Source organism: Typopeltis vanoorti, chromosome 19, assembly GCF_054136105.1.
Source record: "Typopeltis vanoorti isolate ZY-2024b chromosome 19, IOZ_Tvanoo_1.0, whole genome shotgun sequence".
In the NCBI taxonomy this organism is placed as follows: Eukaryota; Metazoa; Arthropoda; class Arachnida; order Uropygi; family Thelyphonidae; genus Typopeltis; species Typopeltis vanoorti.
Genome location: NC_143567.1, coordinates 28,428,012 through 28,455,401, shown reverse-complemented (window position 1 = coordinate 28,455,401; position 27,390 = coordinate 28,428,012). Strand labels below are relative to the sequence as shown.

Here is a 27,390-nt window from a genome sequence, read left to right as displayed (position 1 = left end):
AGTTAGCTACTTAGTCGTAACATTCTCTTCTTGTTTGCACACCCCATCATTTTCTTCTTCATATGCACGCTGTTCTTCTAGTTGGAGATCATTCTCGCTTAACTGTTCTGAATGGGAATCGAGCTTTCAGCTTTTCCTCTAATGTAATTACTTTTCTTCTCTTTTTATTACTGCCACTTTCTTTATCAGTCTTTCTGTTTTCCATATCAGGGGTTGAATATAATAAAATCCTATAGGTATCTAAATTAAAGCAAAATGAAGTAAAAGTGATTGAGCAAGAGAACAGAGTTTGCATGTGCACTTGTGATGATAGCTTTGAGTCAACTGCCGAGTATTGCCAGCCACTGCCCATTGGCTGCTACATTGACAAGTGCTGCTGCTCACTGCAGTTTGGCAACAAAAAATTTCTCATAATATAAAAAAATAGCATTAACTGATTAATCACTCACTTAAAGTGAGAAATAGTATCATTTCACTTAATTGTGTTAACTGATTATCATGTATATCAAATTCATGTTAAGTGAAGTTTTCCTATAGTTCTGGTTGAAGAAATAACCAGTTCAGCTGAACACTCTTTTAGTACCCGTGTTGATATCACATCAGTCCCTATTGCTGAACTCTTATTCCATTCGTGCAACAGTTCTAATACTTCATCCTCATACACCTGAGTTTCTTCATCCAGTGAAGATGTAGCAGTGAGTTCAATTCTGTATTTCAATGCTTTTACTTGAAGCCTATCGATAGAATTCTTGTGGGTTGTCTTTAACTTGCAAAGTCAGTTTCTTTTCATAGTCAGACTTAGCTTTCCGTACAACAGTTGCGACTCTTCTGGCCTGCTGCTTATAATTTTCATAACGAACATCATCCTTATGCACATGGTATCCCTTCCACATCATCCATTCGTGCAACAGTTCTAATACTTCATCCTTATACACCTGAGTTTCTTCATCCAGTGAAGATGTAGCAGTGAGTTCAATTCTGTATTTCAATGCTTTTACTTGAAGCCTATCGATAGAATTCTTGTGGGTTGTCTTTAACTTGCAAAGTCAGTTTCTTTTCATAATCAGACTTAGCTTTCCGTACAACAGTTGTGACTCTTCTGGCCTGCTGCTTATAATTTTCATAACGAACATCATCCTTATGCACACGGTATCCCTTCCACATCATCCTTTCCTTATGAATCTCTTGCTTGATAAGGTTGCATATACATTTGACTCCTGCACATTAAATTGCATGACTGAATATTCTCTTTTGAGAAAAACATTCAAAAGAAATTGATAATGTCCTTTTTCCCAATACCATGGTCTCAAGGCACATCAGAGAAATGTCATAGTTTTGTAAACATGAATTAATAAGGCACTTAAAAAATACTGTTCACGTTTTTTTTTTAAATGTTACAAGCAGATGGGTATAAAGATTTTGCCAGTTTAGCAATATTACTCATATTTGTGTGACATATTTGAAATCAACTGCTTAAAATCCAACAACTACCTTGAAATCCAAACAAAACCACAGGTAAATAAATTTTTCAAATTATTGATACCTATATATATAAAATAAAAGAAAAAATAATAAATTAAATATCTTGGAATTCATGCTTCCGTCAGTACATACATACAGATGGACCAATAAAGTGTATAGTCATCAGCACTGCAAATAAAAGCAAAGCTCCTTGCATTAAAAACTCCCATTGCTGTTTTTACTGCATTACATTTGTAGTGAAACAAATTCTCAAGAAAAGATATCTTTTCTGTCTTTGTAAGATATTATTCTGCTTTGATCAACTATTTTATTTCTATTACAGATTTCCAATTTGTATGTTAAAATAAGTATTTTAGTATACTATATACTGATCTTTTTGTTGATTTCTCTCTTATTTCTCACCATGTCAGCCTGATGTATTATATTATCTAGAATTTAATTAAAATTGTTAATTTCATAAAATCAAGATTACCAAGTTTGAGATTATCCACTGTAACAAATGTTGCACAAAACAGTGCATCTTCATATGGTACATGGTTATCTCTCCTTGACTAAGAACTTTCCTCATTTATGTTAATGAATTGAGATGAAATGAATGCATTGGCATATCTTGCAGATATTTTTTCATAAATATTTTTGTGACAGGTTTTATTTATTTTCTGCCTGAAAAGTACTATATAGGAATTCTGCAATAAATTAGACTGGCCAACAGCTGTAATAAATTAAACTGGCAAACATCATTTATTTATCTAGTTGGCCATTTAACCAACCATGCTAGCAATGTTATATATCCATGTTTGAACTGCTTGAAACTTACCAACTTATCAAACATGACAAACAATATTTCCTGAATTCAGGGGACTCTCTGCCAGTAAATGCTACTTGATGTGACATTCTTGGACCACAGATACCATACACAGCTTCACTGTTCCTTTTATATGGATATGGACAGACAGACAGATTTCATATTTGAAAATGTCAAACAAAATGAAATGAAATATTCAAATGACAACTGAATATTCTGAAACATTAATAATGCTACAATATGGGAAATAAAAAATCTATCAAAGGTTTTTCAATTTATCCTAGTACACTATAATATTTAACTAAAACTTCATTTTGGGGTAAGAAGTATTTTAAATATCTTAAACTATGTAAATACTACTATATAGTTTTTTGACAATTTAAAATGACAATTTACATACATCTTCAAGGTCCACCTTTCCTAATTGGGTTGTGGGGGCAACAGCTGCAAGAGGAACTTCCAATGGTCACGATCCTCTGCCACCCAACTCAGGTGTTCTGGTGGGATTCCCAAACATGTCCACCCAAGGTTTTGGATATAATCTATCCAGCGAGTCCTTGGCCTACCACGGGGCCTCCCACCCTCTGGCTTGGCAAAGAGGGCCTGCTGAGGGAGCCTCTCTTGTGGCATTCTGACCAGGTGCCCATACTAACATAACTGTGATCTCTCAACACGGAGAAGCAACGGTTGAGCATTGAGGGTTTCCCGAATTGCAGAGCTTCTGACTCTGTCAAGTCTTGTCAGCCCCACAATCCCTCGAAGGAACCTCATTTCAGCCGCTTGGATTCGTGTCCACATTCTTTCGGTCATTACCCAACTCTCATGACCATAGGTGAGGATGGGGACATAGACTGTATTGAAGACAGCCAGCTTTGCCTTCTGGCTTAACTCCCGCAATATTGAGCTTGCTAAGCCAATTCGAGTATCTAGCTCTACGTCCCATTTTCCATCATTTGTGAATACGGACCCAAGGTATTTAAACTTCTCCACCTGCCTCATTGGGGCTCCACTTACATGTAGAGTGCACTGGGATGGTTGTCTTGAGACCACAAATGTTTCAGTTTTGGCCACACTGATCTTCATTCCGGCATCTGCACAAACAGCTACAAACCTATCCAGGGTCCGCTGGAGGTCATCTGTGGAAGAGCTAAGCAGAACTAGGTCATCAAAAAGCAGATGGCCAATACTACATCTTCCAATTCTGACTGTGCCTATCAATCCAGTCCATAAATATTACGAAAAGGAGGGGTGACAGAACACACCCTTGGCAGAGGCCAACAGAGACTGTGAAAGGTTCAGAATTTGACTTACACATATATAACAAAAATTATATAGACTTGATTTAAAAAACTTCAATATATTTTATCCAATGTTATGTGTAGATCAACAGTGCACACAATCCAACATCTATTAAAATGCTCATGAACCTGGATGACAGTTTGGGACATTCCAGATTTTAATTCTCATCTTCTTTATAGATTTTAGTTATACTATAATTTCCAGTTTTAGTTATACTGAATAATCATTTACTAACCAAGTTGTTGAGAATAGTCTTATTTTAATTGGGGGCAGGGGGGGGTAATAAGATACATACTTTTTTAATAGAAAAAATCTGCATTTGAATTCAGTCCAGTTGAAAACATGAACTCTTATTTTCTAGACTGTTTTTTTAAGCCAACGTTGTATAGCTTTCATTAAAAAAAAAAAAGAGTGGAAAGGGATGCAGATAATTAAAGCAATTAATTCATAGCCTATAATAATTCATATCTTATAATAATCCATGCAACTAAAAACTAGGTACCAGAAATGTATATTCATAATATTTTTAAATAGAAAATACTTTCTGATCAACAACAACCAGCAGTCTGGTCTAATGGTTATGAAAGGCAGACCAAACAAATTACTTTCAAACTTTTTTTTGAAATGTAAAGAAGGAAAACTGAGAAACACTTACTGTTTTGAGGAATTTATTTACTAATGAAAAACAATTCATCCACACAACTGGATTGATATATCAAGCTTTTCTGTTTGACAATTCTATTCCCAGAAATTTTTATCTCCTATAATAGATAAAACAGGAGATCAAATTTCGTTTTCAAAATTCAGTATGAGTCATCTATGTCAGTGGAAGCCCACAACACATATCATGTGATTTTCTAGCCGTATTTGTAAATAAGAAAAGCAGAAAATTATTATTAAAAAAAATTTACACTACAGACTTCTTTGAAACTCTAAATATTACTATAAAACTGTTTTGAGCAAAATGGAAAATTGTTTTCATGATGAAATAACATTCTTAACAAGAAATACAAAGATCACTTAGAAATCTGAAGTATAAATAAGAGTAGATATAAACCGAATTCAGCAGTAAATTTTTCTCCCTTCTTTCTCCATGGGAGAAAGATCAAAAACAAAAATAAATAAATAAAAGTAGCTTAACAATAAAATATTCCACAACACAAAATATCTACATAAAAATACCTAGTAATTAAACATTTCTGCACAATTTGAAGAGTTATATTTCTCACAATTTATAGCATTTTTGAGTATTATTTTTCTCCTAAGAAGTTATAAAAGTTCTACAAAAGATATAGTCTTTTCCTCTAAATCTTAGAAAAATACCTAAAATGAGCATTTCTATTACAATGTTCACAGTTGTTTTCCACATTTCTCTGTTTAAACATAACTAGTATAGCATGTCAAGTAAAAGAGGAGAACTATATTCTTCACTATATTGGATTTTCATGGAATGTATATAAAACAATTATTCTAAAAGGTCTCCACCAGCAAGGCTGATTATGCAAATTTTGGCAAAAAAGAAATCTAATCATAACAAATCTCATTTAGCTTGTCTAACAAGCAGTCTAATCTCCAACAGGATGAAAAAACCAACATGATTTATGATATACTGCAAATACAAACCTGACACATATACACACACACACACACACAAGACAATTCTTCATATACTGTATCAATACTTTTAGGAAGCACGGAGATGACACCTTACAGTTAACATTCAGAAGATGACACAAGCTGCAGACTAAAAGAAAATGAAAAACAAAATTAAACCACATTTAAAATCATTGGCACACAACTTTTTTTTTTCTATTTTAAGTTCGGCATTAAAAACAAATATATATTAAAAATTAGTTGCAATGGAAATACTGAAACTGTAGATAACTTATGAATTTATATGCAGTTAAAATAAATGATACAAAATCAAATTCATCTAGATATGGAAGTTATGGAAATGCATGCAGTATTCAAGTGTAAATAATTCTACTTAATCTAAACTGAGATAGTTAAAAACTTTGTTAATACATAGTGTTATTATTAAAAAACTGCAGACTTCGGTATATAATGTACTTTCAAAAATTTATTGTAATTACACTATTTAGAATATAAAAATAATCTCATCTCATCTTCCTTTTACCCTCTTTTATCTTGTGGTGTCGAGGGTTTGTTAATCATCGGAACTCAAACTGTTCACAGGATAAGGTGGTCAAGCCCTATGCCCCGGGGTATCCTATGTTCTGTAGTATTGAGTTCTCAAGGCCGGTTTGCCTGCTTTGTGGGATGAAAAACCCCAGGATAAACTGGGAAAAAAAAACCATACTGTCCACACCCAAGACCGGCTAACTTGGTTAGGGCTGAGGAAGATCCTTAAGCTCCTCACATCACTGACAGGAATCAAGCCTAGGACTTTGGTATAAAAATAATAATACAATAATTCTTACAATCCAATCTTCCAATTAAGGTGCATTCAATAATAAATTAAATATAACAACACCAAACATCTTTCCATAGTGTTCCACTTTCAAGATCTGGCAATTTGATCTTAAGCTTCCATGTTGAATACATCTGTTGTTCATTTAAGAAACAATTTACTGAATGAATATAATTATCACTTAGAACTAGATTCTCAAACAACCTGGATATGCCATGAGTACTGCTCTGTAGAGCTGGCATCATCATCCCCCCCCATTTCTGATAGGTCAACAATGACACAAGCAAGAGCTGTCTAACATCCATTTGCAGCTCAACTGATAACCCACCAAACCTGCTACTCACACACACACACACATCTTTTATTCTGTCTACCTCTGTTCTCTGCAACAGCCTCCCTCCATGAAGTCTTTTCAAAAGACTACAACATATAATGCTTCAAAATGAAAATAATATTCCACACATAGCATCAATTTACTATACATTCTGTAACCTCAGGTGTGTGAGAATGATATATAACAAAAGTTCAGTCAATTCTCACTTTATTGCAAATCATTTTTATATACTGCCAGTAAAATAACATTTTTTTTTAATACTCTCTAACATGCTCTCTAATGATGTATTTGTGTCCATTATTCCTAATACCACACACACACAAACACAACGTGTATTATGTTCCCAAAACTAATGTCTTCATTATTCATTGAATTGTCTCAGTTCATTTTTCACTAGTCATCACCACATTTTTTCCAATGATCAATCTTAGATTCACATGCATCACATCATTGAAGAGTTCATTATCATCTATTACTTTTAGTATGTTGATATCAATTTTCGATATGTTTGAGATACACTGTTGATCAATATACCAAGATGGGGAGATATTTAACAAAGGCTTGGCCCAGTTTTCCACATGTTCTAGAAAAGTATCATAAAAACTATTGACAGTTTCAGTAAATTCAACATCTTTGATGACACCAGCTCATATCAGTTGGATTTTGAAGTCCAGGATAAAAAAGTTTCTCCTTTCTATTGAGAATTTGTTTTTTCAGAGCAATCAGTTCTTCTGCCACTTCATGGCCACAAATGTCCTCTCATTCAATCTTTTATGATAGTGTTATTATACATTTTAAATTGGCTGTGGACAAAATTGGTTATAAAAAAAAAGACGTATTAATGCCATCTCATCTTCACACTTCCTAAAACTTGCTTGTATTCCACTTCATCAAAATTGCAAAAGGATTTCAGTGCCTCAACTCTGATAGTGAAAACATGAAAATGTTAAAATACTTTGTTAATAATTGATTCCACATCAACTGGCAACATATCTGCACTTGTTTGCAAAGTATTATGTATGATCTGTGCATCACAGACTATCCCAAGACATTTATTTTCACGTGCTTAACTTATGAAAGTCATTATTGTTGCCTTTTCTCAAAATGCCACCAAAGTTGGTGTTGCAGTTGTCACCACAAAATGCTATTATCTTGTCAGTTACTTTATATTTCTCCAATATGGACAGAATGTCATTCACTAATGAAAATTAACTATTATTTAGATATTGGTCAAGTGTAGGTGAATAACTAATTTAATTACCAACTAATTTCGCCGGCTTGTGCTGTCGGCTTCATCAGGGTACAATCAGGAAAGCAAAGAAACAAAAATTACAAGCTAAACGTTAACTCTCATTAATTTTCGTTTCTTTGCTTTCCTGATTGTACCCTGATGAAGTCGACAGCACAAGCCGGCGAAACTAGGTGGTATTAGTTATTCACCTACATTTGACCAATATCTAAATAATAGTTAATTTTCATTAATCTTTGTGGTCAAGAATTAACAATTTCTAGTCATTCATTAATATCTCAGTATGTTTCTCTTATGAGATTTTGGAATTCCAACAATTCACTTGTAATCCTTTCATGGGTATAAAATACTTCACCAAAACTGGGACTAACTTCAGGCTTGAGTGATTTGATGAATCTACCATAACAGATACATATTTTTGCTTCACGTAAATCACTATCATTTCATGAAATGCAAAATGAGAGCCACTATATTTACAACCAGTGGCGGCTGGTGACAATAGAAACAGGTGGGGGCCAGGGGCCAAAACAACTTAATTTTTTTATATTTATATATATAGTGGGTTCTATTATTGATTTATAGTTATTATTTCTATTACAATAATGTTCAGTCAGAATCCACTGATGCATTGAGCTATTAATTTTTTTTAAATTGTTAGGACGTAATATATATACGGGCTCAACTTATTAATAATACGAAAACTCGAAAGATTTGCAGTTGTGGGAATAGCTCAACGGACTAGAGCAGTGGACCGGAAATCCAAAGATGCTGGTTTGACTCCAGCTGGTCGCCCTGCAAAATATTTTTGAGTTTTCATTTTTCAAGTGTTAAAAAAAAAAGTTATTATTTCTATTATTTATTTTATAAATCAATGTCGAAACTTCGGATAAAATAAATTTTTAAAAAGTTAAAATTGTTTAATTAAGATTGACTAATAGAACCCATAAATATAAACACATAAAAGTCAAAGAAAAATCATAAATTTTATTTTTTACAAAGTAAACATAATGTACTATTGCTTTTTACTATTGTTATTTGAAATTGTTTTTTAGCACTCTATTAAAAAGTGTTTTAATAGAGTGCTAAAACAATGTTCGGCATCAGCCTGTGGAGAAAGGTGTCACTAAAACAATTTCAATTAATTTTGACACTTCGGAAAAGGTATCGACCAGTTTATTGTCTTGTATAAAATCGTGATAAGGCATTGATGCTGGGTATATCACTAAAAGTAGTATTTTCATACATAACAGTTAATTCTGATATCAACTTGTCTTCACTTAGCATTGGATAATTTCTTTTAATGTTTATTATGTGTTCCCTAGGAAAATGTTGTCTATTGAAATTGAAATTTTTAGGGTCTACAATAAAAAATGATTTAAATATTTCAAAGCTGCTGAATCTGTCACTAATTTCACTAATTATTTTGTCGCAGGCTTCTTTAGCATCTTCTATCAGTAATTCATCTGTCATGTCTTTTAATTCTTTTTTTATGTATTTCCTCACGATCGTCTGGAACTGATGCAGGCATAAAATCGGCGATGCAATTCCGTAAGAGATTAATGGATGATTCAAATTTATTGAATGCTTCTTTGATAGATATTGTTGGTTTTATTAGATTGCAATATGTTGTAAAGTACATCGACATGTTTTAAAATTGAATAAAAAAAAGATAAAAAGAAGTTGAACTCAAAATCTTCCAACAATTTTTTGAATCCAACCGATTCCCACACGCTTTTGTCATCCCATCCTTCTTCATTTATGATTTTGTTAAAGCATTCCAGAAGCTCTATTTTATTCTCTTTTATACAATTCACTATCTTGGAACAAAAATTCCATCGTGTTTGACAAATTCTTGGTACTTGTGTTTGACTAATTTCGCGAAGCAAGTCATTTCGTTTTGGAGAGGATGTGAAGAACACGCCAAATCCACTTAAAGTAGAAAAAAATGTTCTTATTCGCTTATTTGATGAACTGCACTATCATAGGCCTGTGCGATCAATTTTTCTTTGAGACTAAAAGATTTCAGTTCTTCTTTTAACACGTTTCTAAGTCCTGTAGCAGTCCTATCAAGAACATCAATAAAGGCTAGAAACCTTTCAACTGGTTGAGAATCTTTTAGGTAACGCAAAATAATTACGAACTGCGAACGACAAAATACATCGGTTGTCTCGTCTGCTTGCAAGGAAACAAAACTCACCTTATCAATTTCACTTTTAATTTCTTCTATATACACTTTATACATGCAGTCTAAAATGTCATTTTGGTTGGTTTTTGAAGTATTTTTTGCTACTTTTGAATTTTCAAGATGATCATTTAAAGCACTATCTAATGTAGCTGTGTATGAAACCATATCTAAAAACACTCCTCGATTGTTCGAATCGATGGTTTCGTCACGTCCTCTTAACGGCAGTTCGTGTACACCACAAAATTTTATGCAGTCTATGATCCTCGATAAAGTATGTCTATTTTTGTCAACTAATTCATTATGTTTCTTTATATTAAAACGATATCCAGTATCAATGGAAGATAAAATGTTCATTTTACCGAACATTTGAAATTGCACGCATTGTTTATATGAATTTTACTGGATTCGTATTTTTGTATTCGCTCAGAAAGATGTTTTAGGTCTTTACAGCCACTGAGTGTCCACACGCTCTCGCCACCAAACAAAACACAATAAAAACAGAACAAAGATTTTTTTTTAATCACTCACACTAAGCCATGATTTCTTGTCAAAATAGGTTACATAAAATGTTCTTGTATTTTTACTATCTTGTTGAGTAATACGCACATCTCTAGGTTGGTATGTGCCAAGTCTTTTGCTTTCCAATTTTTCTTCTAGACTTAATAATGAGAAACGTTTTTCCAATAAACTATCGATTTTGTTCATAGTTAAAATGTATTGTTTATGGACGTAATAAAAAGTTAAACTTTAAAATAATTATAACAAAAAACGACAATAATTAAACACACTAAAAACAATAAAACAAATCAACAATGAGAATAAATAATAAGACAATGAAAGAATCATGCGCTATTTACATACAAACGCAGTGATTGGGCCTCGATTAAATGAGCCCCAAAATAAGTGTTGTGCCCGGTAAACAAACACGCTTGCTAGTGCACGTGCTTCACAATCAAAGAATTGCACACTATGTACATATGTGTCAACATAGTGACTGGGCCAGACAAAACTGTCCCCAAGATAAGTGTTGCGCCCGGTAAACAAACATGATCGCTAGTGCACGTGCCTCATACATGCTCTGTGTTCTACACGTATAAAATAGAGCCAGCCGTGCCTGGCCCCAGAGACCGTACTAAATCACATTATACAATATTGACACAAAATACTACAGTAATTTTTTTTTATTAAACAATAAAACGAGTTGGAAATAGATCAAAAAATAATAATTACAAGAAACATATTTTTTGAAACTACAATTATTGGGCTAGTTATACAAATATAGGTGGGGCCCGGCCCCTATAGACAAGCCGCCCCTGTTCACAACTATACTTTCACATTTTGTTCTTGCACATGTGAATCATTTTAAGAATAAGTTTTATATGATAGTAGATGTACCATTCTCTGATCTAAATGAATAGTTATATGTGATACTATGGAAGGTTAGCAATCCTTCTTGTACAATGAGATATTTCCATTCACTATTTACATCATGTTGTTTTGTTATGAAAGAGATTAGTTTATGGCTTGCACTGTTTTTTTTTTTTTGCTGCAACTGCTTCCTTGCGCTTCTTTTTTTTAGCATTGTGCTATGTCATATCTGAATGATGACTGCCATATTCAATAGAAAATTCAGCTCTATAAACACTATATATAACTTCATATCAATTGCCTTAGTATATGGAAATATGACTTCTGTATTATTTCAACCTTGGTATCACTTCTGGGTCTAGCTCCCACTGATGAGACCTCAATAAAGGTTGAAACTGGTCTGGGTAGTGGCCTTCTCATAATGCATAACATTATGCATGTCCGTAAGGATATGTGCCTTGCATTATGGGATACTAAGGCAATTGATGTGAAGTCATTAGCCTTGAAGAGATTTCATGCACAAACTTTGTTTCTTTACACTTGGATGAAAGGATGAAACCAAGAATATAACTTCTTGGTACCTTTAATTCATAGCCCACAGAGCTCAATGGTCGGCCTGATCTAATATTCTTTTCACTTGGAATATTCCAAACAACTGGGAAAAAAAAAAAATTAACTGTACATTAAAAAAAAAGGTGATATTCAAAAATATAATAATTATAAAACAATTACTCTTACAAATTTGTAAAAATAATACAGAACCATGTAAAATTTACAAACAGTAAATGGAAGAAAAACTAGCCTGGCTTCAGAAGAAAGAAACTGATAAGCAATTGACAATATCTTTAATCTAGTTTAAATTAAATGGGATCACTGCTGCTGTTTTGTAGACTAATAAGCATTTGATTCAGTTAATAGAGAAAAACACAGGTTTTGAAACAGTAAGATTTATTTCAAGCTGCTGTCAGAATACAAATGCAATAGTTCAATATAAAAATATTTCAATTTACCCTGGAAATCAAGGATGGCCACTCTCGCTGTAACTTTTTAACATTTTCATCCATAATTCACTAAAGAACCACTGTCCCCAACAACAGGAATAAAAGTCAATGGTAGACCAATCACACATCAAATATAGAGATAACGTATTAATTATAACATAACAAGTACAGTCTCCAGTACCAGCTTGCATAATTATAGGAAACCTGCAGAAAGTATAAAATGACTATTAATTTAAATAAAACAAAGGTAATGAAAATTGGAAGATGCCTGAAAGTTATATATAACACGTAATCCGGTTGGTGACAGTGATCATGCGGTACTCACTTGGGAAGTGACTAAGTTTATGCATGTTCCGTTCAGAAAATGTTACATGCTGTACTACAAAGCAGGAAATGATGACCAACTGAGGAGTATACTGAGTTCAGTGGAACAGGATCAGTTAATGGATGGGAAGAATATTGACAGTGCATGGAAGCATTTAAACAATACTTAAATGATGCAATATCAGAATGTGTCCTGAGGGTTCAAAGAATAAATAGGGTAGGAGTCAAATGGATATGTAATCTTATTACGCAAGAGATTCATATGAAAAGGATGATGTGGAAGGAATACTATTTGCATAAGGATGATGTGTGTTATGAAAATTATAAATTGCAGGCTAGAATAGTCACAACTGTTGTATGGAAAGCAAAGTCTGAGAATGAAAAGAAACTGACTTTGCAAGCTAAAGACAACCCATGAGAATTCTATCAACATGATGCAAATAAAAGAAAGAATGAATATAAAAGAATAACACTTCTAAATGTAGATGGCATGAGGGTTACAAATGCAGAAGAGGTTGTTGAACTAATGAGCACCCATTTTGTTAAAAACTATCAATCTGGTGTACATGACACTGAGTTCACTGCTACCTCTTCAGATGAAGAAACTCAGGTGTATGAGGATGAGGTATTAGAGTGGTTGCACAAACTGAATACGAATTCAGCAATAGGGACTGATGGGATATCAGCATGTGTGCTAAAAGAGTGTTCAGATGAACTGGACATTCCTTGTTTAATATGAGTCTCAGAACAGGGAATATTCTGCAGGAATGGAAAGAATGTATGGTAATTCCATTACACAAGGATGGTGTAAAGATCAATGTATCTAATTATCAACCAATTAGTATCTCAAGAGTGGTGGTGAAGATTTTGGAAAAATTGGTTAGAGCTTGCATTCAGAAATGGGTTGACAGTGAATCTCTACTTTGCAATGAGCAACATGGGTTTACTAAGGGAAGATCATGTTTTAGCAACTGATTCACATTCTATAGCAATGTTACCATTGAACTAGACAAGGGGAACAGACACACCATGGTACTTTTGGATTTTGCTAAGGCTTTTGACAGAATACAGCATGGTAAACTGTTGCATAAATTGGAGAATATAGGTTTGGGTTATAGAATATTAGCATGGATATGGAGGATGTAACTCTGCAAGATTTAAGGTAACCAGTGGTGTACCACAAGGATCAGTGCTTGGTCCATTGTTATTCAATCTGTACATTAATGATATTGGGAAAGATTTGACAAGCAACATACAGCTATTTGCTGATGATGCAGAGATAGGTAGGGTAATCAGGAATGCTGTTGATATGCAGTACTTGCAGAATGATTTGAATAGGCTGTAACTGTGGGCATTGAAAAATGGATGTCAGTAAATGCAAAGTCATTCACTTTGGCATGATTAGATGTCCAATGTTATATTACATTGGTGGGATTATGCTAGAAGAAACTGATGAGGCTAGATATCTTGGAGTGTTAGCAAGTTGAAGTTCAGGGGCAGTGTAGCAAAGATTACAAATACAACTCAAAAGATAATTGCAATGCTGAAAAAAGTTCACATGTAAAGATAGGGATGTCATTATGTCTCTTTACAAGGCCTTGATAAGACCTCACTTGGACTATTGTGTGCAGGTCTGGTCTCCTAGTTTCCATTGTGATTCTGATGTATTGGAGAGAGTGCAAGGAGAGTTAAAAATTATATCAGGATTGTGGAATACTGATTATGAAGACAGATTGAGAATTTGTAGACTGCAGATACTAGCAAACAGGAGAAAGAGGGGTGATATGATTGAGACTTACAAACTTCTGAAAGGGTCATGCAGGATTTCAATTGATGGAATTTTTCAATTTATGGAGGATAGAGAAAGGGCAAGAGGACATCCTTGGAAGCCAAGAATGAATGCCGCTAAGAAGGGAATGAAGGCTAGATTTTTCTCCCATAGGGTGGAGCGTGATTGGAATGGATTGCCATTGAATGTTATGTGTGAAAGCAGCGTGAATGAATTCAAGAACAAGTGTGATAGCTAGCGCATGTAGTATACGGCCTTCCTCGATGAGTCCCTGACTCCCTGGAGGTCTCGCTTAATAATAATAATAATAATTAATTAGGAAATTATGAGAACAAGTTAGTGGTTTTAATTACTTAGAACACTTGACTTCAAATTTAAATGCCATAGCAACAATAAAACACAGATTCTCCGTGGTCAATGATAAATAAACATAATAAAATTTTGAAAAACAACAAAATTCCTAGAACTCTAAAAATAAAATTATATGAAAGCTTAATACTATCAACAACTGTCTATAGGACAGAAATCCAAACCTTAAAATCAATTAAATAAAATAAACTAGAGAGGAAATTAGACAGAACATAAGTGCTACAAAGATGGGAACATCCCTAATTCAACAATTCCTAACACAGTTAAGCATCGACACCATTGGTTTGGCCACACTATGCAATGCAACTGAGAACACAACACCAAATGAAAGACTAAAACTGACATGCCACAAAGTCCTTAGAACTAAAATGGGTTTTCAAAGCTGTTGGCATATGAGAGATCTTGCTTTGAACAGAGACAGAGGAAGGGACTTTTACCAACCTGACTTGAGGAATAGATGAAGAAGAAGGATTTTAAAAGATTCTTTTAAGATCTATATGCTGATCGGTCGGAAATTTGCAACCGTAGTCTTGGATCCTCCTTTATGCAGTGAAACTATTTTCCCCTCTTTCCACACCTTCGGGACTAAACCAGACCTGAGACTCAGATTAAACAACATGGTCAAGGGCACTGATAATTCCTTAGCCGCTTCACACAAGACCCATGCCGGTATACCATCCAATCCCACAGATGTGTTCACATTAAGGTTCTGTAATAGACTAGTCACCTCCACTGTATTCATCACTATTCCCGTATAAACTAATGGTTCCTTCATTTTTTCAATGTCACCACCTGGATGATATGCTTTTGAAAAGTGCGAGCTCAGTAACTCCACTATATCGACTGATTCAGTGACCTCCTTACCATCGTCATTCCTTAAAATCATTTTGCCATGTACAGTTTTTTCTTGCTTGCAGCATACTGAAAGAACTGTTTGGGATTCTCTTTTGCTTGCATAGCTAGTTTCCTTTCATAATCCGCTTTTGCTTTTTTTACCACACTCGTTTCTGGCCTGCACTTTATACCGTTCGTGTGCCTGAAGGTCACCCCTTTCTTTAAATTCCCTCCACAGTTGTTTCTTTTTTTTGCAGCTCAAGCTTAATGGTGTTATTCATCCATTTAACCCCTACTTGTTTTACTATTCGGACACTAGGTATACAATCAGCATCCATACGAAAATTCCTTTGGCAATGAAGTTATTCAGAATATTATATTAATAATGCACCTTGACCACTTCCCATGCTCTATTGACGTCCAGCCCTTGCAGTTGTACATGCCATGGCACTGATCCAAGCAATCTCCTAAGCTTGTCATACTTGCCAGTACGGTAATTCCACATATACCCTGTCTTAATCGAATTGTATGAAACTTAATGCTGGATAATGATAAAATCTCAAGAACAAAGGTTACATACAACAGAGATGAGAATGATGAAGTAAATGAGTGATATGACAAGAAAACATCTCAAATGAACATATTAGAAGGAACTGCACCCATCAAAGAAAATGTGGGAAAATTGGAATGTAATACATGGACATATATGTAGAATTCCAGCTGATCATAATGGGAATAAAGTAATGGATATTGTGACAGAAAGAACATGGATCAAGAGAAAGGAAGTCTAAACAAGCATGAACAGAAGTTACTAGAGGATACTAGAGGCCATGAAGCAATGAACAGTTTATGGAGGATCTTATCACCAAAAGGAATGTTGCAAAGGGGGGGGGGATGAGAGAGAGTGAGAACTCAACAATGGATTCAAGTGAAAATGAGATAAAGCAAAGGATAAGTAAGGAATCAACATAAAGAATATTTGTATCAATATGCTTTGTGTTCTTTATGGCCCATAATACTATGGCAAATTACATTTGTCATAGCATTATAGCACAAATATATTTGCAATAGTATTACAGTATTGCTAGAAATGCTTTTGCTGGCATTCTTTTCACACTAAAGAGATAGATGGGATAAAATAATTTATTGACTACTCCACGTAATGAAAATTCTTGTGTTTCACATCATCAGAAGAAATACATAAATAAACTAAAATATTAACATTATTAACAGGTAACATATATAAATGAAATATTTGAAAAACAAGAATAACAATGGAAAACATGCATTTGCTATGATGTTTGCTGATTTGTATTACATTATATTATTTGTATTGTATTGTATTATTATAGCATAAATATACAGGGTGTTCGGGATAAATTTGACATATTTATAATTAATTATATTTTTCCGTAAGTTACATGTATTAACACACACTTCTCTTCATTTAAAAGTTTGGACCCTTCTTCATTCATATACAAGATGTCAGAAAGGATGGATAGCTGGAACCCACCTGAATCATGGAAGAGAATAACTTGTATCATGATGATTCGTGCCCGCCATCAAAATAAGGATATTACGACTGCTGCCCAATGCTCCCTGAATACAGTAAAAACAATCAGGCATGAACTAGAGACTTGCAATGGTGACTACGAGGATGTAGCAAGAAGAAAGATCCCTAGCAGACGATCTGATTGCGTTCGTACAGCAGAATTCCTCGCAAATCTGCAGGAACAGGTGTTGAAGAACCCTGGCATTGGAATTCGGGCTTTGTTCGTGGAGTTGCTAACTGTAGTCAAGCCCTGGATAACAAGGGTAGCCAATGGTAGGCCGTATGTATGGCAGCAGGATTTGGCCCCTTGCCACACCTCTGGGAAAAGTCAAAAATGGTTGTCTGAAAATTTCTACGACTTCACCAGTCCAAATGTTTGGCCTCCAAACTCCCCAGACCTTAACCCCATGGATTATTTTGTATGGGGCGCAGTTGAAAAAGACACCAATCGCACTTCCAGTAATACAAAAGCCCAGTTAATGGATAAAATTAAAACAGTTTTTGCGGCCCTTCCCAGGGAGACTGTAGCATCAGCTTGTTCGAGGTTCCGAAGCAGAATTGAAGCTGTGATCGATGCTAATGGTGGTTATTTTGAGTAAATCTTGTTGATAGTATTGTAATTAACTCTGCCTGTAATGTTTTTTTGTCAATTCATTAAATTTAATAGATACAAAGAAGATTTTCTTTTTCCTTACGAAACTGTCAAATTTATCCCGAACACCCTGTATCTGTCATAGCATTGTAGCATTTAACATAAATACCTTATTGCCATTTACGTGGTTCTTTGAAGAGTGGTGGGCAGGACTAGATACTTTCCCTTCTTCTTCTACTTTGCTGTTTTGGTTTTCACTTTCATTTTTCTGAGAAAAAAAAAAGCACAATGAAACTATTTAGATTAGTAGCAAGGCTATTTTAATTTTGGAGTATGAAACTATGCATGAAGTATGAAACAGTATGAAGCTAAATGCAAATATTACAAATATGTTGCTCAGAATATTATTTTAATTATTAATTAAATTTATTTACTATTGCTTTTTTTATTAATTACATAATTAATTAATTAGCCTATATTTTTTGAGCATCTTTGCTAGTCTAGTCTCTATTTGCTATTTCTCTCCATCTTATATTTAAGTTAAAGAATCCTTGTTTGTATGTTTGCAAGGAACATGACATTATTGAGGAAGGGATAAAGTGTACATAAATTGGAAAGGAGGATGATGTATAACTCACAGATTATAAAAAATTACCTGAGCTATGTATGTTTATGAACATAGTAAAGTACGGGTTTCAGCTACTATGCTGCCCTCTGAAAAACACTATAATAAGAAAGCCTACAGAATTTCAACAGGCTATATAAGGAATGGCTGTAACATCTCTTGGGTATGCACATAACTTGGGAAAGGAGAAATACTTAGCAATTGTTTATGGCTGATGGGTCAATTTGAGTCAAAATAGTTCCAGAGTATGTTAGTGTTCCTGTTAATTTGCAATTAACAGGAACATTAACTATTTGAACTAGTTGAATGGAATGCCAAGTCAATGATGATTCTGATTTTGTTATTTTTATATTTTTTTTAAATAGGATATGGGGGGGGGGGGATAAGAAGGGTGGATTTTCTTGGAATTATGTCATCCAGAGTAATAAATCTACTGGATTTCTGTTTGAAAATGACTACAGTTGCGGATTATTCATTGATGAATTACATAAAATGGTGATTATGGTGATTGTTTATAATCTCAGACTTCTGTGTCATCTTTCCGATTCAACTCTCCTTTTCATTTCTGCAATAGTGTCAGGATCCCTCATAATATGATATATTTATATCAATTTGGAATTACAGCAGCAATGCACATTACAGCAAACACCATTATTATGAGAAGATGTATTGTTATGACTTACAGAAAAAATTCCCAGCCTAAACTCCACAGAAACAATGCCATTTTAAGCTCACTATTACAAACAGTAAAAGCTCAAAACCCTAATGATAGCCAATTGAATTTACTAGCAAATGACCTGACAATCATCAGATAAAAGAAATAATTGCAAATCATAGAATAATTACAGAGCACAAAGGAAAATAGCAGAAAACAGGTCAAAACAAACTGCAGAAAATAAAACTTAAAAAAAAAAAAAAGAGAACGTAGGAAATAAAAGAAATCACAAGAAACAGAACAAATATCATGGGGAAACAGAAAAAAAAATGTGGGACATAAAAACACTAACAATAGAATAACAAAAGATTGGCAAGAACCATATAAAACACACAAAATTATAGCATGAAAAAGTACAAAAAAAAAAAAACAATAAGAGACACAAAAAAGAAGAGCATGAAATTATAAAAATTAAAATCGAGGGAAAAGTTCACTAAGGGCAGAATTCAGAAAGGTATGGAGAGAAATATGACACTTTATGGGAGACAACATGGCTTTGTCTTAGTAATTTCCTCATCTGATGCACCAATTTCAAAATGATACATTAGTTTAAATTAATATCATTTCAAATCAGAATGAACTAAAAACACATGCAGACTGTACCATTAAAATCCAAAATTTAGGAAAAAAATAAAAATTCTAAATCAGAAATTGAAATTTTTTATCATCATCCTCAATTTCCTGATATATATATATATCATCATCAAATTCCTGCCATGTACCCTCAAGGGGTGTACAGGATATGACAGTACTATATGAAAAAATTACATCATTACTAACTTCCTATCTACAATTTTCCTCCAAATCAGTCTATTACTTGTCAAGACTCCAACATTATCAGATCTTATATTTCTATCGTCTAAGGCACTTTGTACCGTATCAATCCACCCCTATCTTGGTCTTCCTCTGGGTCGTTTACCTGCCAACTTGGCAGAGAACACTTGTTTTGCTAATCTTTCCTCTCCCATTCTATTTAAGTGACCATACCACCTGAGATTAGCTCTGCTAACGCATTCCTGGATGTTGACAATGTCAAGTTCTTTCCTAATATCCTCATTTTTAATATGATATTGCCATTGATGCCATCTGTTCACGCCTCTAATCTTTCTCAGGACTCTCATATCTGCGGTCTCTAGTCTTTGTTCAAGTGTTTTACTTCTGACCCAGCTCTCAGATCGATAAGTTAAAACTGGTTTGAACACTGTCTTGTATACAGCTAATTTAGTGTTCCGACTAATTTCTTTCTTATTCCATATGAATTTATTCAATTGACTTCCCACCATACCAGCTTTGCTGATTCTGTTGTTTATTATTTTAACGGTATAATAGAACACAGAAACTAAGTAAATAATTAATTTATTAACTTGATGCTGATATTTCGCTGGTATTATAACCAGCATCTTCAGAGCACAAAAACACTGTTTGTCACAATACGCGAGACTAAAACAACATGGTGTACATTAACAAAATTGTAGCAGCAACACAAAGACTAGAGTCCTGATTTTGGCGCCCTCTATCTGAAAAAAAAAAAAAAAAAAAAAAAAAAAAAAAAAAAAAAAAAAACGCTATCATATATTGCTAGAGTCCTAGAAAAGTGCTAGTTTTTCCTTAATATGACTGTCTCCCAGATCTTCGGCAAGTTAATACAGCCATATTTGTTGAGATTTGGGGTATGTTTTAGGGCTTCTGTCGCCTCTAAGAACAATCTCTCTGATTTATATGGGTTTCTGTGTAGTACTTTTGTGTTTTTCCAGTTGATCCTGTGTGCAGGGGTATCCAGAGCATGGTCTGCTAGGCCCGACTTCCCATAATGATATTTCCGGATTATACCGTTAAAATAATAAACAACATGTTCGACGAACACATAAGTCTGTCCACACGTTTAAGGATTTGCTGATTCTGTTGTCTATTTCTATATTTAATTTACCATCTTCGGTAAAAATCGTGCCTAAGTAGCTGAAATGTTTTACTTGTTCTACAGGTTCTCCATTCACAACACAGTTGACATTTTCAATGATTCTGCCTATTTTCATTGTCTTTGTCTTTTTATTGCTGACCTTCATACCATATCTATTACAACAGCTATTCACTATATATATATATATATATATATATATATATATATTAAAAACATAAATTTAATGACTAAATCTATGTTTAGTCATTAAATCTTTCTACACACATATATATGTAGAAAGTTTTAACTTGGATATATATTATGTATTCAAGATACCAAGTGATTTTATATGAACTTGGTTTTTAATCCTGTTTCCCAAAAAAGCAAACAAGAAAGTCAAGTTTGCGCCTGCAAGTCTAAGGCAACTGATTCCTAAGGTAGTGCCAGTCGAGGCAACTCGTGGTAAAGGTGGATAAAGCTCTGATCACTATTCTTAGTATTTTTCTCTAATGTAAAGCACATCCCCTTGCGGAGATGTATGATGCTAAACATTAAAGGTAATGTTCATTACCCATACCGGTTTAGACCTTTGTTGAGCTCTCGTCAGTGGGAGCCAGACCTATGAATATACATCTCCATAAGATGACTTGCTTTACATTAGAGAAAAAGACTAAGAATAGTGATCAGAACTTTATCCACCTTTACCACGAGTTGCCTCGACTGGCACTACCTTAAGGGATCAGTTGCCTTAGACTTGCAGTACTTGCAGGCGCAAACTTGACTTTCTTGTTTGCTTTTTTGGGAAACAGGATTAAAAACCAAGTTCATATAAAATCACTTGGTATCTTGAATAGATAAATACACACATATATATATATAAAGCTCTGTATAAAATACTATGGGAATACAACATCATTAATTTTTCATTATTACTAACATTACATCAACAATTTTACTTCAAATTATTCCATTACTAGTTCTAACCACATCAATCCTGAGAATTCCAATAACACACTAACCATATCGATATGGGAGTGGTGGAGGACAAGCACCTGAAATTCAGGGGATTTCAGGGCCTTGTCCTTCACATTGAACAAGTTGTGAAGTCACCACATCGAATAATGACAGCAATGCAGAAGATCTTGGCATGAAGAAATAAAGAGATAATTCCACGGTATAAAGCCTTGATCAGGCTCGTGTGGATTACTTTGCACAGATTTGAGACATATAAGTTGGTCAGGGGTTGTTATCAGGTTAACATGGCAGAAATTTTTCATATTATTATTATTTGACACCTCCAGGGAGAAAGAGTTATAGAGCAGGTGCCCTCCCTCGATGAGTCTATAGACTCCCTGGAGGTGTCAAATAATAATGGCGCTGACCACAACTACACCAACGCCATCTACTGCCGACCACCACCACTGGTATGTCCACAGACAATCACAAACATCCATGCCCACAGCAGGATTCAAACCCATAGCCTTTTGGCTGGAGAGCAGATACGCTAACCACTCAGCCAGCCAGGCTGGCAATATAATGGAAGAGGGAGATAGAACAAAAGGCCACTCCTGGAAACTGTATAAGGAGGGTGTGAGCAAAGGAGTCAGGAGTAGGTTCTTTGCATGGTGCATGGTTGGTGAGTGGAATGCACTGTCTAAGTGTGTTGTGAATTTACACACACTGAATCAGTTTAAGGTTGGATGAGTTTTGTGTGTTATATTGTGTACTGCCCAAATTGAGTCTCTGATTCCATTGAGGTCAGATGTTAATAATAATAATCAATCCACCTAAACCTTAGTCCTTCTTTAGGTCTTTTTCTAGCCATCTATCTCGGAATCTAGCATCCAGCAGAATGGAAAAGGAAATGTTAGCAAATGTTTTGCTAGCATTTCCTTTTTTAGTTCTGTTTAAGTGATCATACTAATTTAGTTACCTCTACTCATGTATTCCTCAATGCTAAAAAATGTTGAGATCCTTCCTAATATCTTCATTTTTAACATCATTATGCCCTTGACACACACTGTTCATTCCCCAATTTTTCTCAGAATTCTCATATCTCTAGTCCTTAATCTCTGATCAGGTGCTTCATTTCTAACCCAACTTTCAGATCGCAAACTTAAAACTGGTTTGAACATTGTCTTACACACACACACACTGCTAGTTTAAGTGTTTTGGCTAATTAATCTCTTATTTCACATACATTTATTCCAATGGTTCCATAACATACAGCTTTGCTTATTCTATTATCTATTTCCATATTTAATTTGCCATCTTCACTAAATATTGTGCCTAAATAGCTAAAATGATTTACTTCTTCTGGAAGTTCTCTATTGAGAACAGCTGAAGATTTCAATGTTTCCTACCTATTTTCAAAGTTCTGGCCTTTGTTACTGCTAATTTTCATGACAAATTTGCTACAGCTCCTACATCATCAGCATAAAGCAAAGGGCTAAGTTTAATATCTCCAATTCTGATAATGTTTTAATGATACTTTCATTTAATCAATTTGATGCACTATCTCCTGGAATAAGACTGGAGATAGAGTGCATCCATGTTTCACACCTGATTTTACATCAAATACCTTTATGTGTTTTCTTCAATTCTAACTGCTAACTTTCACCTAAAATATAGACTATGTATTGCTCTAAATAAAGTTCCATTCACATAAAACTGCAGCATTGTGAAAAGCTTGTCATATCCTTTTTTTTAGATATCATCATCATCTTCAAATTCCTGACATGCACCCTCGAGGGGTGTACAGGATATTACGATAGTACTATATGAAGAACTTACATCATTATTAACTTCCTATCAACAAGTTTCCTCCAAATCAATCTGTTATCTGTCAAGACTCCAACATCATCAGATCTTATATTTTTGTCATCTAAGGCACTATTTACTGTATCAATCCACCTATATCTTAATCTTCCTCTTGGAGTTTTTTCCTGCCAACTTGGCAGAGAATACTTGTTTTGCCAATCTTTCCTCTCTCCCATTCTGAATAAGTGACCATACCACCTGAGATTAGCTCTGTTAACGCATTCCTGGATGCTGACAATGTCAAGTTCATTAATAATATACTCGTTTTTTATTATGATATTGCCATTGATGCCATCTGTTCATGTCCCTAATATTTCTCAGGACTCTCATATCTGTGGTCACTAGTCTTTAGTCAAGTGTTTTACTTCTGACCAGCTCTCAGATCCATAAGTTAAAATTAGCTTGAATACTGTCTTGTATACAGCTAATTTTGTGTTTTGACTAATTTCTCTCTTATTCCATATAAATTTATTCAGTTGACTTCCTACTATACTGACCTTGTTGATTCTGTTGTCTATTTCCATATTTGAGATGAGAGATCTAGGTGTGATGATGGATAAGGACCTGAAATTCAGGGACCACATTGCACAAGTTGTGGACATCACATTGAATAATGGCAATGATGCGGAGAACCCTGACATGCAGAAAAATAGAGGTTATGATTCCATTGTATAAGGCCTTGATCAAGCCTCATATGGATTAGTGTGCACAGATTTGGTCGCTGGTATCATCATCATCAAATTCCTGACATGTACCCTCAAGGGGTGTACAGGATATGATAGTACTACATGAAAAATTTACATCACTACAAACTTCCTATCAACAAGTTTCCTCCGAATCAATCTGTTATCTGTCAAGACTCCAACATCATCAGATCTTATATTTTTGTCGTCTATGGCACTTTTTACTGTATCAATCCACCTATATCTTGGTCTTCCTCTGAGTCGTTTTCCTGCCAACTTGGCAGAGAACACTTGTTTTGCCAATCTTTACTCGCCCATTCTGTTTAAGTGACCATACCACCTGAGATTAGCTCTGCTAACACATTCCTAGATGCTGACAATGTCAAGTTCTTTCCTAATATTCTCGATTTTAATATGATATTGCTTCATGCCATCCGTTCACGCCTCTAATCTTTCTCAGGTCTCTCATATCTGTGGTCTCCAATCTTTGGTCAAGAGTTTTACTTCTGACCCAGCTCTCAGATCCATAAGTTAAACCTGGTTTGAACACTGTCTTGCATACAGCTAATTTAATGTTCTGAATAATTTCTGTCTTATTCCATATGAATTTATTCAATTGACTTCCTACCATACCAGCTTTGTTGATTCTGTTGTCTATTTCCATATTTAATTTACCATCTTCACTAAAAATAGTGCCTAAGTAGCTGAAATGTTTTACTTGTTCAACAGGTTCTCCATTCACAACAAAGTTGATATTTTCAATGATTCTGCCTATTTTCATTGTCTTTGTTTTTTTATTGCCGAACTTCATACCATATCTATTACAACAGCTATTCAATTTAGTCAGAGAATCTTGCAGACTTGTAGCGGATTTATTTAGAAGTATAACATCGTCCACATAAAGCAAAGAGCTGACATTAACATCTCCAATTTTGATATCATGTTTAATACCACTTTCCTTCATAAAGTGATCCATATAGATTATGAATAACAGAGGGGATTATGTACATCCTTGTCTCACACCAGTTTTAACATTAAACCATCTTCCTGTACATCCTTCAATTCTAACTGCTGACTTACAACTCAAATAAAGACTAAGTATTGCTTGATATAATGCCCCATTGACACAATATAACTGTAGCATATTGAATAGCTTCTCTTTTGGCACCTTGTCATATGCCTTTTCCAAATCGACAAAACTTAAATACAGATCTTTGTTATATTCCCATGATTTCTCCACTATTTGTCGTAAGGTGAAGATCTGATCCTGACAGCCTCTATTTATATCTTTTTCTCCCGTTTTCATGTCACCTTTATCATCTCTAACTCCTTTTACAGCACTCTTTCCTCATTACTAAGCTTCTTCAACAATCTCCAGAATATTTTGCCACCTTCTTGATATTTATTTTCTATGTTCCTGCCAAAGTCCTCCCATGACTTTTGTTTAGCTACTTTTACACAGTGTTTAGCTTTCTTACATTTGTCTCTGTATTCTCTAAGAGCACAAGCTGACTTATTTGCCAGGAACCTTTGATATGCTTTCTTCTTTTCCTTCACTGCCTCTTTAACTTCCTGCGTCCAACATGGAGTTCTAATTTTTCTATCCTTGCAGACAACTTCACCACATGCCTCTCTAGCTGAATCAATCAAGGTTTTCTTCAAGGCTTGCGAATGAATCTCCAAGGTTTGGTTCCTGTTCTCGAACTCTTTCATTTTTCCATCAATAATCTTTGTATATTTTAGTCTACAGTTCACATCTGAGAGCTGCTCAACTTTTATTTGCTTTAAAACTTTCTTACATGTCATTCTTTTCAATATGAAATTCAATTTTATCCTGCTCAAGACTAAATAGTGATCACTTCAAATTTCAAATCCTCTGTACACTCTGGTGTCCTGCGCCAGGGAGAAAACATCACTATCAACAATAACATAGTCAATGAGACTTTTCTTATTCCTTGCCTCTTCTCTCCATGTGAATTTGTGCACATTTTTATGTTGGAACATGGTGTTAGTAATAACCAGTCCATGTCCTGAGCAGAAATCCAACAGATATTTGCCATTATCATTAACTTTGCTCTTTTCTCCAAATTTTTCCAAAATATTTTTGTATGTCTGACAATCACTTCCTACTCTGCTATTTAGATCTCCAACAAGGACCAACTTTTCCTTTTTCATTGTGTCAGTAGTTTTCTCTAGAGCCTCAAAAAATTCCGCCACTTCTACCTTAGTAGAACCTCCTGTGGGACCATAGGCACAAATGTCTCACTGTCCAGTTCCCCATTCTGATATTTGGCCAAATCACTCTCTACTTGACACTGCCTGACATTCAAGAAGTTGAGCCTCGTATTTTGTGTTGAATACTATGGCTACTCCTTCTTTTCCTTGATTGTCATTGCCTGAATATAACATTTTGTATTTATTGCTCAGAAAGATCTCACCAATTTTTGTTTTTTTTTGTTTCAGTCACCCCTATTATGTCGATCTGGTACATATCTAATTCCTCCGCTAGCTCCATTTCTTTGCCATTCAGGCTTCTTATGTTGATTGTACCGATCTTTAACTCTGGTGATATTGAGTTGGGGTGTGTTTTCAGATTTGTTCCAGTAGCTGACTTTTCACTGTTCGCCCTGGTGGTTCCCTGGCGAAAACAACGGGGACCTTGTTTAACCAGGCGACGCCCCAGCCGGCATGAAATTTTGTCATGTTGTACCATCATTTTGTATTTTGGTTTAACCAATAGGAATACAATTTGGTCAGATAAATCCCAAATTGCCAGCCCATCCTCGTTCGTTCAGTATTCAGATAGATACCCAACAGGGTGCACCACAAGGAGGTGAGGATTGGACATTAGGTCAGAAGCCTTGGTCGGTTCTCTGCATTCCTTTAATGGTCATGTGGAGGTCTCCTCTCAGTTATACAGCTTTGACCCTTAAGCACCTGGGTTTTCATGGTGATGAGAATATGTTGGAAAGGGTACAGAGAAGATTCACAAAGGTAGTCAGTGGTCTTTGAAATGTGGAGTACAAGGACAGATTG

At 34.7% G+C, this 27,390-nt stretch overlaps 1 protein-coding gene across 1 annotated transcript in view; it reads right to left on the bottom strand.

Moving 5' to 3' along the window:
* Nucleotides 1–4,257: 4,257 nt before the first annotated feature.
* Nucleotides 4,258–27,390, bottom strand: part of LOC150095945 (X-linked retinitis pigmentosa GTPase regulator-like) — a 166,165-nt gene continuing 143,032 nt past the window's right edge. Inside the window, exons 17-18 of the mRNA XM_090409247.1 lie at nt 17,784–17,882; nt 4,258–5,330 (exon numbers count right to left, since the gene is read on the bottom strand). Of these exons, the coding sequence (XP_090265373.1) occupies nt 5,307–5,330; nt 17,784–17,882 (123 nt within the window). The 3' untranslated portion in view covers nt 4,258–5,306. The remainder of the gene's footprint in view (nt 5,331–17,783; nt 17,883–27,390) is intronic.